The sequence below is a fragment of the Cydia fagiglandana genome, chromosome 18 (genome assembly GCF_963556715.1).
Source record: "Cydia fagiglandana chromosome 18, ilCydFagi1.1, whole genome shotgun sequence".
NCBI classification, from domain to species: Eukaryota; Metazoa; Arthropoda; class Insecta; order Lepidoptera; family Tortricidae; genus Cydia; species Cydia fagiglandana.
In genome coordinates this window covers 9,383,043-9,400,823 of record NC_085949.1, presented here as the reverse complement: position 1 = coordinate 9,400,823, position 17,781 = coordinate 9,383,043, and the positions used below count along the sequence as shown (strand labels likewise).

General features: G+C 41.3%; 2 protein-coding genes across 2 annotated transcripts in view; one reads left to right on the top strand and one right to left on the bottom strand.

Annotated features, from left to right (window-relative positions):
* The window catches only part of LOC134673527 (F-box only protein 11), a 338,938-nt gene that overhangs the window by 78,102 nt on the left and 243,055 nt on the right, over positions 1–17,781 (top strand). The window lies entirely within an intron of this gene.
* LOC134673042 (autophagy-related protein 2 homolog A) overlaps positions 1–17,781 on the bottom strand; it is a 37,109-nt gene that overhangs the window by 13,363 nt on the left and 5,965 nt on the right. Inside the window, exons 6-26 of the mRNA XM_063530982.1 lie at positions 16,825–16,979; positions 16,107–16,262; positions 15,871–15,956; positions 15,378–15,532; positions 14,758–14,933; positions 13,317–13,434; positions 12,496–12,660; positions 11,687–11,861; positions 10,992–11,092; positions 10,699–10,904; positions 10,138–10,261; positions 9,408–9,556; positions 8,103–8,284; positions 7,462–7,612; positions 6,692–6,876; positions 6,030–6,214; positions 4,857–5,118; positions 3,732–3,921; positions 3,149–3,256; positions 2,289–2,539; positions 1,047–1,255 (exon numbers count right to left, since the gene is read on the bottom strand). Coding sequence (XP_063387052.1) covers positions 1,047–1,255; positions 2,289–2,539; positions 3,149–3,256; positions 3,732–3,921; positions 4,857–5,118; positions 6,030–6,214; positions 6,692–6,876; positions 7,462–7,612; positions 8,103–8,284; positions 9,408–9,556; positions 10,138–10,261; positions 10,699–10,904; positions 10,992–11,092; positions 11,687–11,861; positions 12,496–12,660; positions 13,317–13,434; positions 14,758–14,933; positions 15,378–15,532; positions 15,871–15,956; positions 16,107–16,262; positions 16,825–16,979 — 3,489 coding nt within the window. The remainder of the gene's footprint in view (positions 1–1,046; positions 1,256–2,288; positions 2,540–3,148; positions 3,257–3,731; positions 3,922–4,856; positions 5,119–6,029; positions 6,215–6,691; positions 6,877–7,461; positions 7,613–8,102; positions 8,285–9,407; positions 9,557–10,137; positions 10,262–10,698; positions 10,905–10,991; positions 11,093–11,686; positions 11,862–12,495; positions 12,661–13,316; positions 13,435–14,757; positions 14,934–15,377; positions 15,533–15,870; positions 15,957–16,106; positions 16,263–16,824; positions 16,980–17,781) is intronic.

The window sequence follows — 17,781 nt, the reverse complement described above, 5'->3', positions numbered from 1 at the left end:
AAAAGGGCCAAGCTGTGATGGCGCCATCTATGCAAACTTTTGACAGTTTCCAACCCCATTAACTAATCTTAAAACTTCACAGAAAAACTGGTAGTGCGAAGTTCAAAGTGAAGGGGTCCTTGAACATATGTATACACAAGTCCAGTGTCTACCCAGTTGACGATCGGCTCTTCGAGGTTATTGTCCTCGCAGTTTCTGTGCAGTATTCATCTTTAATAATATTGCAATAGGTTCTAGAATTGACTGACCTTAAACTGGTAGAGGGAAGCTCTTCGGTGCTTTAAGTACGTCGCTACGCGCCGCGGGTACAGTGAAGTGGTTTTCGAACATGTACACGGGCCCGGGGCCTATCCAGTTGACGACCGGCTCGTCGAGGTCATTGTCCTCGCAGTTTCCGTGCAATATTCATCTTTAATCATATTGCAATAGGTTCTAAAATTGACTGACCTTAAAACTGGTAGAGGGAAACTCTTCGGTGCCTTGAGCACGTCGCTACGCGCCGCGGGTACAGTGAAGTGGTTCTCGAACATGTACACGGGCCCGGGCCTATCCAGTTGACGATCGACTTCGAGGATGTTTTCCGCGCTGAGATTTAGTGCAATATTGATCTTTATCCATATTGCAATAGGTTCTAAAATTGACTGACCTTAAAACTGGTAGCGGGAAACTCTTCGGTGCCTTGAGTACGTCGCTACGCGCCGCGGGTACAGTGAAGTGGTTCTCGAACATGTACACGGGCCCGGGGCCTATCCAGTTGACGACCGGCTCGTCGAGGTCATTGTCCTCGCAGTTTCCGTGCAATATTCATCTTTAATCATATTGCAATAGGTTCTAAAATTGACTGACCTTAAAACTGGTAGAGGGAAACTCTTCGGTGCCTTGAGCACGTCGCTACGCGCCGCGGGTACAGTGAAGTGGTTCTCGAACATGTACACGGGCCCGGGGCCTATCCAGTTGACGATCGACTTCGAGGATGTTTTCCGCGCTGAGATTTAGTGCAATATTGATCTTTATCCATATTGCATTAGGTACTAGAATTGGCTAACCTTAAAACTGGTAGCGGGAAACTCTTTGGTGCTTTAAGTACGTCGCTGCGGGCCGCGGGTACAGTGAAGTGGTTCTCGAACATGTACACGGGCCCGGGGCCTATCCAGTTGACGACCGGCTCGTCGAGGTCATTGTCCTCGCAGTACGGCTGAGATTCGATGATGCAGTATTCGTCGTCAGTGTTGCTACCGTCGCCGCCGGATTTGACCTAAAGGACAAATTATTGCAGATTTATAAGCATTTCTTAATGTTTAGTTGTTTTTCTATTTCTTTAGTTAGAGTATTACAGGCCACTATGTTGTGTATGGGTGTGTGTAATGTGTAGCTGACAATGCAATATCAGTCCAGTCTTTAAGAAAATAGTCACTAAAACAACGAAATTTTATAAACATAGCCCAAAGATATCAACTGACGCGCGCGGCTAAAGCCTAATAACAACCTTCGTGCATTTCCACAAGGTTCACAATAACGCAGCGCACAGGATAGGCACTACACTTCTTACAAAGGAACCCTTCCAAAATGGCGTTGGGTATAGAATTCATTCATAAACAAAGATGATGATGATGATGATGAACAAAGTCCTAACACTACCCTGCCTTTATATCCTAGAGGTAGCCAAACAGGTAAGGTTTAATTTCGAACAGTTCCAGTCTAATGGTGAGGAACCCAAATACAACTTTAGGCACCGCCACGAACTCCGTCCACCACGCACACGGCTAGCTAAATCTAGAAAATGTCTGCACACAATTGGCCCGAAAATCTACAACCGAGTCTCTGAAGACATAAAAACTGCGAATAGCAATAACACATTCGTACTCAAACTTAAAAAATACCTAGTCTCTGCTGCCTACTATTCATTGAATGAATTCTTCGAATAGGTGAATTTATAATAATGTATGCACTTCTTGCTTAATTTTAATAATGAAATGTATTATGTAAAATAATGTATTATAAATATAGAATAGTAATGTACCGAATAATATGACGTATAAAATTGTATTGGTTTTATGAATAAATTATTGTATTGTATTGATGTCCTCCCAGACGTATCCGTCGACGGTGACATCCTGACAATAAACAAAGGACTAAGGGTGGTATTCCACATATCCAATTATTTTGTCCAATGTGTATTACATCTCACATTTTGCTTAATGAGAGAGTGAGACGCAATGGCATTGGACCAAGAATATGGACAGATGGAATACCATACCCTAAGCAAAGTCCATAGTAAAATCCCATACCTTTTTCCGTTTAGGTTTCTTCGGCGTAGTCTTAGGCGTGGACGTCGGGTCACCCAGATCCTTAGCCACCTGCACCATAGTCGGCTTAGCTTCGAGCGCTTCATCTACCGGACGGAAGTCCTCGGAGTCCAAAGACTTGGGCTCGCATTCTTCAAGTAAGTCCAGGGGCCGTTTGGAGTTGGACTCGTCGGGGAAGAAGAATATCTCGACACCTTCTTTTTCTGTTGAACTGTGGAGGTCGTCGTCATCGACTGTAACAATGTGTTGGTTAAAGGCGTGTATACATATGGGAAGGAATGGAAAGATTCGCAAGGTTCTGGTAGGCTTCCGTAGCTCAATTGGCAGAGCTAACTCACGGATTGCGGAGATTGCGGGTTCAAGTCCTGCAGGAAGCGTAATTTTTTCATTTTTTCCTTAAATAAAAAATTTGGATTATCGCTCGCAGACGTTTCTGCATGTTAAAAAAATTGATTTAATGTATTGGTTAGTTGAGAATAGAGGGTCTCTAGTAATCCCAATAATATGGATAAATACTTAAATAAACGAAACTATTCTGGACTATTACCTATGATTACTGCTCTTAGTTTTAGTACGACGTATTGACGATCATAATGTAAATTCATATAGATTAGCATAAGAATAATTTATACTGTAATGTATCATTATGAAATAAATACACTAAACTAAATAAATAAATACATTGAAAGCATCCACAACTCAAGAACAGTGTATTTTGATCCATCCTTCTCTCATGCTTAAATTAAAAATCAGTAGGCCCATTTCATCTGATATCTGCTCTCCTCCTCATTATATAATTAAGGATCTTTAATATAATTTTTATGTTCAAGTTGAATACTTACGCGTATCGTTAGGGCTTTCTTTCATCGCTTCTGCCATCATGTCGTTCACCTGCTGTATTTCGCTGGGCGACAGTTCACGTATTTCTTCTGTTGGCCTGTCTTCTAGTCCTTAAACAAAATGGTTACAGTGAAACAAACTGTTTTGATAAAATTCATGACATACCGAAATATAACATGATACTGATCAGACAGACATATTGTGTATTGTAGTTCTAGGTGTAAGGGTGGTATTCCACCTGTCCAATTTCTTTGTCCAATGTCATTGCGTCTCACTCTCTCGTTAAGCAAAATGTGAGACGCAATAGACACTGGACAAAGATATTGGACAGATGGAATATCACCCTATTACAATAACGTTTCCCGTCAAACACTCATTCTCTCCTACGGAAAATCAGTCATGCAGTTTCCAACAAATCCCTTTAGGTGTTTCGGTATACCAAATTGTTTGGCACATCAAAAACCCATTAGACAGCAGAGTCCCAGCTGGTGTATAGGGTGACCAAGTGGTTCGACGATAAAAAACCTTTTAGGTTGGAAGTTCAGAGCGGAGGTCGAGCAGCAGGCACACCATGTAAACACTCACCGACTAGAGGCTCGGGCTGGTCGGAGCATATGCTTGTGTGCCGCGAGGAGCGGTCGAAGGGCGGTTGCGAGTCGCCGTCGGACGCCGCGTACGTCAGCAGCCGACATAGCGCCGAAGCCGAGTCCCAGCACGTGTATAGGGTGACCATGTTGTTCGATGCGCTGAGGTCGACTTGAGGTTGTTCTTTGGACTGGAAAAAAGGAATTTTGATCATTTATCATATAACAATAATATAGTACAGATAATAAGTAATATGTAGTACTACTGTACAGAAAGGACACTTCCTACAAAACCGAAGTTTGACAGCGATTCTGTCGAATCATGATATCCCTTTCTAACTTATTGCACTATCCTTTTCGACTATTTAGGGTTGTCAAAATTCAAGTAATTATCTGTGGTCGTGCACGCAAAGGGACGTCAAGTTGTGCCAATCCTAATAATTGTTTGGTGGAATGTTGAGCCGAATGGTGCCGAGTTTGCGAGGTGCCGAAATTTTGAGTATCTCCCCACTGGTATTGGCTTTGGAAATAAATCAACTTGCCAGATATGTACTCATAAAAAACAAAAACTTACGCTGTTGACTTTATCCTCCATCCTCAACGACAGCTCAAACAGGCCGACATCCACCACACAAACGTAATCCTTATGCACATCAGGCAACTTGTCGTCGTCTTGCGGTATATGAGTGTTAGGTTTCACGTTCACATGGCACAGGAACAAGGTGCATTCTTGAGCGAGGAAGCGTAGACTGGACGTGTTCGTTTCTGGGATTATGTTGTTTGAGACGCTGAAGTCGCCTAAATGTATTGGCTTTGGAAATAAATCTACTCATAAAAAACAAAAACTTACGCTGTTGACTTTATCCTCCATCCTCAACGACAGCTCAAACAGGCCAACATCCACCACACACACGTAATCCTTATGCACATCAGGCAACTTGTCGTCGTCTTGCGGTATATGAGTGTTAGGCTTCACGTTCACATGGCACAGGAACAAGGTGCATTCTTGAGCGAGGAAGCGTAGACTGGACGTGTTCGTTTCTGGGATTATGTTGCTTGAGACGCTGAAGTTGCCTAAATGTATTGGCTTTGGAAATAAATCTACTCATAAAAAACAAAAACTTACGCTGTTGACTTTATCCTCCATCCTCAACGACAGCTCAAACAGGCCAACATCCACCACACACACATAATCCTTATGCACATCAGGTAACTTGTCGTCGTCTTGCGGTATATGAGTGTTAGGCTTCACGTTCACGTGGCACAGGAATAAGGTGCATTCTTGAGCGAGGAAGCGTAGACTGGACGTGTTCGTTTCTGGGATTATGTTGCTTGAGACGCTGAAGTTGCCGAGCGTCACAACGGTGCGGATTGGTAGGTAGAGTGGTCTGAAAAATGAAAGTTTTGAGCGTTAATTTAAAGATCAGCTCTGTTTGGATTTGGGGCTGATAAAATACAGCACCAGTTGAGAAAAGGTCGCAGCGGCGCCGAGATAATACTTTCTCAGTCCAGCAAAATTCTCGCATTTATGTAGATATAGCGCGAGTAATGTATGAATTAACGAATAAGCACTGTTGTCAAATACTGATATTAGGTAATAGATCTTGTGCCTGGTTCCGTGCCTCGAAAGGAAAAAACGGAACCCTTATAGGATCACTTATGCGTCTGTCTGTCCGACCACCCCCCCTTATCTCCGAAACTACTGGGTCTAAAATTTTGAAAAAAATACATACAATTCTTTACCTATAGATGTCAGGAAAACCTATTAGAAATGTGCAGTCAAACGTGAATCGGACTTAATTACTTAGATTTTGATCCGAACCCTACGGGATTTTTAAAGACATTTTATTCACGTTCCACATAAAAAAATACATTGTTAAAAAGTGGGTACTGTACGGAACTCTTGGAACGCGAGTGTGACTCACACTTCACCGGTTTTTTTCAGTTTTATTTTTGTCATAGAATATGGAAAGACAAGAAGTCTTTTTCTGTGATGTGGTGATGAAATGGATTTTTACCAATGACTCACGGGTTTCGAATTCATAATGTTCACCTGTAGTCCACGGCGCAGTCGGCTATGTGCACGTGCAGCTCTGACAGCACGGTGGCGGGCGTGTAGCCGGGCACGGGGTAGTCCAACACGTCGAGCACGTCCATCAGTTGGGACAGCCAAGCTATCCCTTTGTCGCCACGGTGTCGCAATGTCGCTTGTTCTAAGCCCAGGGCTAGACAAGAAGTCTTTTTCTGACGAAATGGATTTTAACGAATGACCCACGGGTTTCGAATTCATAATGTTCACCTGTAGTCCACGGCGCAGTCGGCTATGTGCACGTGCAGCTCTGAGAGCACGGTGGCGGGCGTGTAGCCGGGCACGGGGTAGTCCAACACGTCGAGCACGTCCATCAGTTGGGACAGCCAAGCTATCCCTTTGTCGCCACGGTGTCGCAATGTCGCTTGTTCCAAGCCCAGAGCTATGCAGATCGTCTAAAACAAGACCATAAATCAGTTCATTGGAGGCGGCGTGACGCTTTCTATTGGGACTTTACCCAAAAAGCATAGTAAAATTTTAAGAAAACGAAGTAGCGCACAATAGGGTATTTTCCTACTAGTCAAATCAGTTACTTTTTTATAACTGTCAAAACGATTTGCTGATATGGAATTTATATGAAACATTGCATCGTGGCGTCACGGTCAACTCACCTATTTATATTTCTATCCGATTTATGAAATAGAACTTGTGTTTATAAATAACTCCTATCTGTGTTTTACTAATAATTATCTGGTGATTTATTTCATGTAAAATAATTTATTTTAAATTTATCTATAATACCCTATTTAAAGTTTAAGAAAAAGAAGTATCACACTATTTTAAGAACTTAATATTGCGTGTTAAGCGGAGTACTATTTTATTAAAATATTTACTTATCTGATTATTGTCCGCTATATCAAATCCTGTTTTACCTTTAATCCAGGTGTTTCAGAATCAGGCTCGACTTTCAGAGCCATAGAGAACATGTCCTTATTCTGATGTCGCTCCTTGATGATGACTCCCTTGCCGGACGGATAGATGGTACTCTTCAGATGTGGAGGCAGCGTCTTGCCGTATAACCTGAGGCCTGGTTTTTCGGATGGGATTGTCAGGAGAGCTAGAAAGTGAAAAATTGAAGATATATTTCCTATGTTGTTATGATATTAGAGTCAAATTGATATCAATTTAATACAAAGATGACCAGGTAGGTATAATTTTATGTATACTAATGTGTATTATACTAATCGAATGATATTAGATGACATTTCTGCATAACAACGCAGTTTTAAGCCAACTGTTGAGTTTGCTTTCTATGTACAGTCACCTGCAATAATATGTTACTCTTCGAACGCCGCAAAAATATGTGACACGCTCTTATGACCCTTTAAATAAGATCGTGTCAGATATTTTTGCGGCCTTCATTGTGTAACATATTATTGCAGGTGACTGTACAAGACTTTTTTTTATAAATTCGTGCATCTCCTCAATCGTCAAATGGTTCGTCAAGATCAGGCGAATACATCACTAACGCTTCATACGCATACCGCTCGCGCGCAGTAGCGTGTATATCTGATTTATGAAAAGCGCATCGTATTATATGTAGTACTCGTAAAAACAATAAAACAGCGCATTCACGGCGCGTTCGGTCTAGACGAACCTTTAGCCAGAAAGCCCAGCGTTATTTTAAATTGAACCTTCTTACCTTCGTGATAGAGTGTAACTTTCCCTGCGCGCATGCACAGTTGCGCAGTCTTGGGCTGCCCGTTGAGACCGCTCACTTCGCACATGGTCAGGTTGTGAGCTTCGAGTACCAATTCACCCATCTGACCGGGAACTACGCGTTTATTCGCATCCTGATAATACACACAAAAAATGGGTAAGTTTGTTTTTGCTTTATTAAAAAACACAATTTGCAAATTCTACTTGGCAAAAACGACCGGTATCAGTTAAATTTTTAATTTCCACGCATTTTTTTATGCTACGAGCAGGTCTAGCTCAAAGCAAAGCCTGAACTTTCAGTAGTATTTGTTTAGATAAATGTATACAGGGTAATTTTTGGACCGTTAGCCATATTGTGCGAGGTGATTAACTGATTAGGTAGGCATGCTGAACAACTTTTTCTATGGGACAAACTCCGAAATCACAAAAATTTTTTTGGTCGTTTCATACATTTTGGTCGAGTGGATGTTGACGTTTTCTATGGGAAGGCCAAATTTTTTTTGGGATTTCGGGGTTGGTCCCATAGAAAAAGTTGTTCAGTATGACCTACCTAATCACCTCGCGCACAATATGGCTAACGGTCCAAAAATGACCCTGTATATAAAAATATATAGCCTGACTTACCCGCACTGGTGCGTAAATAGTAAGCAATCCTTTTCCGACGCTGAAAGTGAGACAAAAGTTGTGCGTCTCCTTCTTTTCGTATAAACTGGGCTTGTTAACGCCGAGTCCCTTCTTCAGTTTGTTATCGTATGTCGAATAGTACAAGTTTTCTTCTTCCGAAGCTGAGCTTCCAGAGTCTGAATCTAAAAGTGAAACAAAATTGAGAAATATTTACGAGTACATTAATTAGCACTACAAAAATCAACTCTCTTAACTGTACATGGACCTTATTACAAAAGGCATAAGGTCCACCGATGGACAGTTAGCAGTGTGGGCGAAGGTACCTATAGCTGTCAGTAACCTAGGCAAGGTAGTATAAAGTAAAGATTGCATATTACGCATTTTTAAAATATTAACTAACCCAATCATCATAATTCAAACTTTTTAATGGAGTCATTCGACAAAATATGAAATTTGATGAGAAGTTATGAGAGAAGGCCTCATAATCGAAAAATACAGTTATATTGCTTCGTTGTATTTTATAAAAGAAATAATTTTAAAATCGAGTTTTCTATGCAATAAAACTAAATTACAGAGCCTGTCTAAAAATACTCTGCACAGACATCGCAGTAACAAAGTGCGGAAATATCACTATAAACGTAACGGCTCGGCCACGACATCGAGCGTCTTGCAACGGCGGGAGCGATAACCAAGCTCCAGCCTATTGTTATCGCACCCGCCGTCTTTTATTGCATAGAAAACTGGATCTTAATAGGAGCATTCCATGAAATCGTCTACCGTTTGTCCCGTACAAACGCGATTTTTTTGAAGATTTGCAGGTATAAGAGTTTCCTTTTCTATGACAAATAGACAAAAATATGCACAGAAAATTAATGGCCTGCTTTAAATGCCGAAAAAAAAGTCGCAACACAGGAAATTAAATGCGTTTGTACGGGACAGCCCGTGGAATGCTCCAATAGTTATTTACGATACAAGTGCGGAAAAGAGGAAATTCGAAACGAGTGGCGATAAATTAAAACACGACCGAAGGGAGTGTTTTAAATCGACACGAGTTGCGAATTACCTATTCGCACGTGTATCGTACAACGTTTTACAGTACATATGGCCCTTTAAACTTTTGACATCGCACGAAAAATGCTACTCCCCCCCCCCCCCCCGCACTAGTGCGTAAAATGCACTAGTGCGGGAAAATAGGACCATATGTACTGTAAAATTAATTCTTTTATATTTTAGGGTAGCACATCTCCCTCCTGAAATCTCTATTGTATCTTTCTTTCTATTGATAAATGATAATGTAACAGTTACCATATCCAGAACCCTTGCACATCCCGAAGGCCGGGTAGATGGTCCCGTACATGAGCGGGCTGATCTCAAACGGATCTATTATCTGAGGCTCCCACAGCAGCAGATCCGAGTTGATCCGGTTATAAATTATTTCGTACAGCTGCTTTGATCTGTGGAAAAGCATGTTATGTTACCTAACTGTCATGATTCCGAAAAAAAAAAACCACGAGTCTTAGCCATAGACAATGTATAAAACTAAGTCTCAGGGTTTTTTACTTTCCATATATTTTAGATCAGGACATAGAGGTAACTTTTCTGCTGACGCGATATCACTTCTGCGGGACTCGAGGGATTAAGCGCCTACATTATTTTAACCTTTTGAACGCCACAGATGGCAATTGACGTCAACGCAAAATCGTGACAACGACGCCAAAGACGGCATTTGACGTCGATCATTTTTTGATGAAAATCTACTGAAAAACACCCCACTTTTAGGTTGGCATTATCTATTCACAAAACTAAATTTTACCCCCGTGGCGTAAGTGGCACGGCAAATGGACGCGCCGTTTGGCGTTCAAAAGGTTAAGACTTCTTGTCGCTCTGTCTGTCGTTGCGGCTGCAGGAACGTAACCATTAAATTGAAATCTTCACAACCGTATTTAATAACAAAAGTATTTCAAAATTTAAGGCACAATGTTACGATTTAAATGTTATGATGAAGACGATCGTTTCGTTGTTTGTCAATACTTACTCGAGTTGTAGACTAAGTATGGGCAGATTGAAGTCCAGGTGGATAGAAGAGTGTTCTATGGCACTGTTACTGAAGTCATTCATCTCCTCCTCATTCCCAGGAACTATTAATTCTTCATCTTGACCTGTGAAACACAATACTCTATTCAGATAAACTTTAATTCTACTTGAAATATTACGTCGTAACAGAGGCAATACAAAGTACAATGTCATCAGATTATGGTCTGGTTTTCTAGGACAGCGGTGCCGTCATATAGCGGCCGTCTCCATACAAAATAACGACATCCATAAGGAGAACATAGGGGCCAGTTGCACCAACCACATTTAGCGGACAGACGGTTTGGTGCAACCAACCCTAAATAGGGTTTTCACAGGAAATAAAACTGGCAAAATTCTGGTTTCCCACTTGGTTGAAAGATACCACAAACAAATGCGCTGGGCAATCCGAAGATAATTTGGCTGAGATACTGTTTAATTACAATCGTAATACAGTCGGTGTTCACCCTGAAATAGGCAAGTCAGTAGAAATTGAACTCATAGACTGCTTTTCACTTTCACTTACCGTGCGGACTGCCCTCGTGTTTCGTAAAGCTTTGGTGTGCAGTTTTCTTGGCACTAAAGGGGCTAGGCTGGGAGCTGTGTAAGTTGTTCATTATGTACATTGAAGTGGTCATGGGGTTGGTGCTCACGGGCTCGAACGCTGCCTCTTCGTGGAGCGAGTCGAATGGGCCCTTGGGCGTTTTACTTGGCTTGAAAGTTAGAGTAATCCTAAAAAATAAAGTTTTTTTCTTTTTTACCATAACTTATAATCGGACTTCTATCTTGAAATTTAAGACATTATTAATAGAAACTTACATTGGCAATGGTGCTGTGATATCACCTTTTAGGACATCGCCAGCAAATGCGTCATCCATAGTAGTTTTAGCCATGTGAGTACCAGAAGATGTTTCGTTTTCCTAAAAAATATGTAATTAAATTAAAAGTCAACAACTCAACAGTGATAAATCATGATGAGCCAAGTTGATGTTTTAACGAAGATGCACTTATTCGACCTTTTCTACAAATGATTATATATTCCTGGTGGTGTAAGCATTGGCGTAGCTAGCATGAGTGGCACCCGGTGCGGAAATTGTGGGTGTCAAAATTCAATCAAAATTGTACAATATATTTAAAAAGAGTAATTGTAATTTATGTTACATAGCTCAGGATTTACTCCATCGCTTTCATTTTACATGATTTTACGAATTTTTATAGGTGGCACTACTGATGTTCACGGTCGGGTGTCACCCCTAAATGGGTGACACCCGGGGCGGACCGCCCCCGCCGCCCCCCCTAGCTACGCCACTGGGTGTAAGTTCTAGCTCCGAGAATAAACACGTTCATTGTAGTCTGTTTCACTTTAGCACTGAGAGCTCATAGTGCAAAAACATCATGTGAAGTTATCGAGAGTTCAACCTGCCCGTTTACTGTTGTAATATAGTTCGTCATGTAATAGTGTCTTCGATGTTATTTATGTTTATAAATACGATGGTATATTTTCTCACACTTACATGATAGTACAGATCTAGACTCATGGCTTTAACAGTGACGGTGGTCGGCTGCGGGCGGCCGCTGGGTGTCTGCTGCGAGTTGATGTTCACTTTCTGGAACTTGAACACGAGGTAGTCTGGTCGCACGCGGCGCACCTCGCGGCTGATGCCTGGCCGGAGGTCCACTATTGGAAACCTGAGAAAAGCGTCTCACATTTACTACTTGGGTTGTACACACGCAAATAAACCGGTGGAAATCTGTAGAGAGCTACAGATAATAAAAAAATAAAATAAATAAAGCGTTTATTCTCAAGCTTACTTACATCTAACTACTACATATGTAGTGCATAATCCTTTACCATCGTATTTTCACGGAAACGCACGACCGTGTTACGCTATTTCAGTCAGTCTTAGTACAAAAAGTACAGAGGTTGACGTTTCCAAGAAAATACGATGGCAGAGAATTATGCACTACATCTGGAATGAGATGACTTACGTAGGAAAACAAAATGTTTCGTATTTTTGCAAAAGTTAATGAAAACTTATATAACTTTAAAACATTCCCAATGTACTTAGATTTTTTCTGTACCAAAATTGTGGAATTATTTTTGACCGAGGTTCTTATTTTTGGATGGGACCTTATTTACTTAATGCTACTACTAACACATTCGCTGCCAATAACACGTACTGTAAACGGGGCGCTTGGCACCGAAAGTGTTAATTCGGTCCACAATATGTTCCGTTTAGTTTCGGTTCATATAAACAGTGACGAATGTAACTTGTGTTGTTTAGCTTTATTCAGCAATAACACAGTACAGCATTATGAATACCTTAATGTAGCGTTAAGGTCCGGGCAGTGCAGCGTACAGTTGAACTGATTCTGCGCGTTGTTCGGCGGCGGCGAGGCTGTGGTGGACGGTCCGTTGAAGAACGTGGCCGACATTCGCTCTATTATTGTCAGTTCCACGTCTATGTAGCATGGGAGACATTTTACCCTGTAATTAAATAAAATTGTGTGTGACGTCCCAAGTCCGCTCGCGTGGAACGCTAGATCAAGCCAGGAGACCTCTGAATAGCATCTTAAAGCTATGAATAAAACACAGTCGCCTGTCTCTAACAAAATTGATGTTGAATGACCAGTGTCTGTCATTCATGCCTGTGAGTAAGCCATTCATTATTGGCCACCTGTCAACGAATTTGTAATGATTTCTTAGGTATCAGGTAAGAATTTATTTATACAAAGATTGTGGCAAGCAAGCGCCCCTAAGTCCCCAATCTGTGTACTTTACATACTATGCACGTAAACTTGCTATTATTTTTTTGACAGGTGCATACGATTCCACATATACCCAAAAAAATTAAATGTATAAAAAATAAGATATAAGACCATTTATGAAATAAAAAAGACAATTATCAACAGGTGCTTAACAGGTACATTCATCTGTTATTTAATTTTAAATTATATCTTGAAATGGCGGATATCAGCGGATCCAGGCATGGTCCGGCTGCAGATTTTACTCCCAAGCCGAACCCATTCTAGGTATATATGCCAAACTACGGTGGTACATAAAGTACATATTTAAGGGTACATTTCACCATTTTCTCTGAAACCAGTAACTAAATTGTAGTATGAATAAAATGGTGGACTTACACAACATCCGTTGTGGGATAGACGAGTTTCTTCTCACCAGCGACCCGCGTGTATTTGGAAGTTTGTTTGAGGTTGATCCTGATGTCGGGTCTTGGCGGCGCTTTGGCGTCTTCATCATCTGTTCGACACATACATTTCAAGTGTTACTTCTTAAAATCTAGATTATTTTTCATTTGTGTCGCGTCTAAAAGTATGGCTCTGTTAGTAACTCATGATTTAATAACAATCTCTGTTAAAATTAAAAATTTCATTGCTGTTGCAATTTTTGACTACCGATTGTTTTATATTTGTACTATTATATCAAGAAAGTTTCAATATTTTAAATCCAAATTTCTAACAAGGACGAGGATACAATTATATACAGATACCGGCACAGGGAGAATTAAATAAATTTGGCTGAATTAAGATTCTAAGAATTACCTGCTACTTGATTTAAAAACTTAACCCACCTTTAGCTTCAAACCTCAGCAGGTCAAAGCAGACTCCGTAGTGCCACTTTCTGATTTGTAATACAGACATTCCTGTATCAGTAGTTGTTGTATGGCTGCTTCGCATACGGTCTGACTGCCTCGCGTCGTGACCTTTGATCTTCTAGACTAGACCTAACATACCTTTCGCTTCAAACCTCAGCAGGTCAAAGCAGTCAGACTCCGTAGTGCCACCTTCTGATTTGTAATACAGACATTCCTGTATCAGTAGTTGTTGTATGGCTGCTTCGCACACGGTCTGACTGCCGCGCGTCGTGACCTTTTATCTTCTAGAGTAGACCTAACATACCTTTCGCTTCGAACCTCAGCATGTCAAAGCAGTCAGACTCCGTAGTGCCACTTTCTGATTTGTAATACAGACACTCCTGTATCAGTAGTTGTTGTATGGCTGCTTCGCATACGGTCTGACTGCCTCGCGTCGTGACCTTTGATCTTCTAGACTAGACCTAACATACCTTTCGCTTCGAACCTCAGCAGGTCAAAGCAGTCAGACTCCGTAGTGCCACTTTCTGATTTGTAATACAGACATTCCTGTATCAGTAGTTGTTGTATGGCTGCTTCGCACACGGTCTGACTGCCGCGCGTCGTGACCTTTTATCTTCTAGAGTAGACCTAACATACCTTTCGCTTCGAACCTCAGCAGGTCAAAGCAGTCAGACTCCGTAGTGCCACTTTCTGATTTGTAATACAGACATTCCTGTATCAGTAGTTGTTGTATGGCTGCTTCGCACACGGTCTGACTGCCGCGCGTCGTGACCTTTTATCTTCTAGACTAGACCTAACATACCTTTCGCTTCGAACCTCAGCAGGTCAAAGCAGTCAGACTCCGTAGTGCCACTTTCTGATTTGTAATACGGACATTCCTGTATCAGTAGTTGTTGTATGGCTGCTTCGCATACGGTCTGACTGCCGCGCGTCGTGACCTTTTATCTTCTAGAGTAGACCTAACATACCTTTCGCTTCGAACCTCAGCAGGTCAAAGCAGTCAGACTCCGTAGTGCCACTTTCTGATTTGTAATACAGACATTCCTGTATCAGTAGTTGTTGTATGGCTGCTTCGCATACGGTCTGACTGCCTCGAGTCGTGACCTTTTCGCTTCCGTCTAGCGTCATCTCTGAGGCCATGAGCCTAGACAGGAAAACAGTAAATAAGCTTTTAAAGTTCTGCGTTATTTTGTTTGATCAATATTTGCGTTGGGTGTCTTATGTGACATAGACATACAAATGTATAGTACAAATGTATGTACACGTACCTAAATAGGTACGTGTTTATGTATGTTCGAAAATTATTTAACTGTACATAATCTTATTCCGTATTTTTTCTTTTTGGTTCCTTTATTATTATCACTTCTGAACACTAGTCCTTTACTAATACTGAGAAATGAGAATGCTAGGAGTTATGGATAGACACTGCACATTTTTTGTGTCAGGCAATACACCTATTGATCTTAGACTAAAAATTATCTTGCTAGCATTTTCAGAAGCATTAGGTAACATAAAAGCGTCCGTAAGTGGCGCTTTCGTGATGTTATACTACATTTGCTTGTTGATAGATCAAACTAATATATGTTACCTTAAATGGTTTCTACCGGCAGCATCTTGAATAGCCTTGTTAGTCACGGGGATGTCTTGTAATGTCTCAAAGAACTTATTTGATATCTCTTGCATTTTGCTAGCACTGACCGGTGATATGCAGTCGGAGGTTAGTGGAGCGGGGACTAAAATATCCTGAAAAAAAAAAACTCTTTTATTACTAAGTGCCCTTTGCTCGAAATTTTGTTTATTTTCATGAGACCTAAGGGCGTCCGCTAGCTGATGCGGTTGCACGAGCGGGTGAGCAGGTTAACGGAAAATAGTATTGAGCAACGCTAACTGGTGCGGTCGCATACGATAGATTTCATATACAATGGCGCCCGCGTGCGTGCGCCTAATAAGTAAACTGCGCTAAACTCACGTTCATAGTCTATATTTACAAAAATTGTGTCGTTTGGGACACAATTTTTGTAAATATCTAAAATAACCTTATCGTTATGTACCTAATTTATAATTTAGTAATCTGTACGAACCTTATGTAAAAGTACGCAGGACAGCGAGGCAACCCGAAAACTCATGTGAGATACTTCTGCTGTAGGATCGCCATCAATGTGTGGCACTGTAACAAGCAAAAATAAACCTTATACATAAGGATTTTAAGTCCATTTCTCACTCGTTCGTACCGTACATTAATAGTCATAAAAGACTTTAAATCAAATGAAAAGGGATCTTATTCTAATTGACTTAAAGTTGAAAATCGATCAATTACCTTTTTTATTCCTTTTAATTCTTGGCTGCACCGTAGGGATGTTAACGCTGGACGTCATACTTGCACTCATCGAGCTAACTGAAGACGAGAAACTCTCGGCCATTTGGCCGGGTGACGTCATGGGATGGAAGTTGTCACCTTCTGGGTCACTTTCTTCTGCAACGGACAAGTTAAGCAGATATTAGGTGAGATTAACTATTAAACGTTCGTTCATTTAAATTGATTTTCATCTTCTTGCCTCTCCTGATCTGTTAAGCATCTTACCATGTACGGTCTTGACGGAAAAAAAAAACTGCTGCATGTACACACATAATTATTAGACTTAAATAAACTGATTTGTTGTTTACACGTTTAGTACACATCAGCTTGCCTACAGATAATTACACATTTAAAGATAATAATAAGAGTCATTGTTCCGCCGTTGTCACCCTCAACTCCCCTTCATTAACCTTTTGGACGCCAATAACCGATATATCCGCACCGCAGGTCCAACGCGAAAGACGGATTAATCGGTAACAGACCACAGAGCAAAATAGACCTACGTTCATTAAATAAAGTTCAATTTCAGTTTTGACACTTCGGTGACGTGGCGTCGGAGTGTCAGCTTTTGTGTTTGACACGGCGTCGAAAAGGTTAAGACGCCACTAAGTATAATAATGTTTTTTTTAAATTCCTATTTCATAACACAAACAATATTTTTTTAACTATATTTTCTTACCGAAGCTAGGCCCGGACCAGCCATACATGCCAGTCCTCGGCTTCGCGTTCTCCTTCTCAAAGTTGCCCAGCAGCTGAGCCTCTATCAACTGGAAGTCAGCCGGCCGCATCGGCTTGCACTGCAAGTTACTGCCGCTGGGACGAAGCGGTACATTACTGGAATTATAAAAAAAAATATGTAACGCTAATTCAATTTAGAATTAAGATTATATGATGAAAGAACATACGTTTAATCATCATTGCACTAAATTTCCTCAATAGAAAATAAGGCCTGATTTATAAGTCCACAATAAAACATACCACACAAGAAGTGTTAATGTTCTTTGCGTCGATAAAAATAGGTATAAGGGCGAGGCATGAACTCTACGCTACGGTGGACAACACGATGTAGCGTAGCTATGCGTGAAGAAAAAACCAATAGGAAACTGTCCTGGTACCCTTGTGATTTTTCAACCAATCCACTTTTCAACCAAGGATTAGCAGAATTCATTAAGAGAGGGATAACAAGCCAAGTTTGCTAATGAATAATAAATGTGTTTGTTTCATCATCATCATCATCTCAGCCATAAGACGTCCACTGCTGAACATAGGCCTCCCCCTTGGACCTCCATTCGTACCGGTTGGAAGCCACCCGCATCCAGCGTCTTCCGGCGGCTTTAACAAGGTCGTCCGTCCATCTTGTGGGTGGACGTCCTACGCTGCGTTTGCTAGTCCGTGGTCTCCACTCGAGCACTTTTCGACCCCATCGGCCATCTTCTCTGCGCGCAATGTGGCCTGCCCATTGCCACTTCAGCTTGCTAATCCGGTGAGCTATGTCGGTGACTTTAGTTCGTCTACGGATCTCCTCATTTCTGATTCGATCACGCAGAGAAACTCCGAGCATAGCCCTCTCCATAGCTCGTTGAGCGACTTTGAATTTTGAGATGAGGCCGATAGTGAAAGACCACGTTTCGGAGCC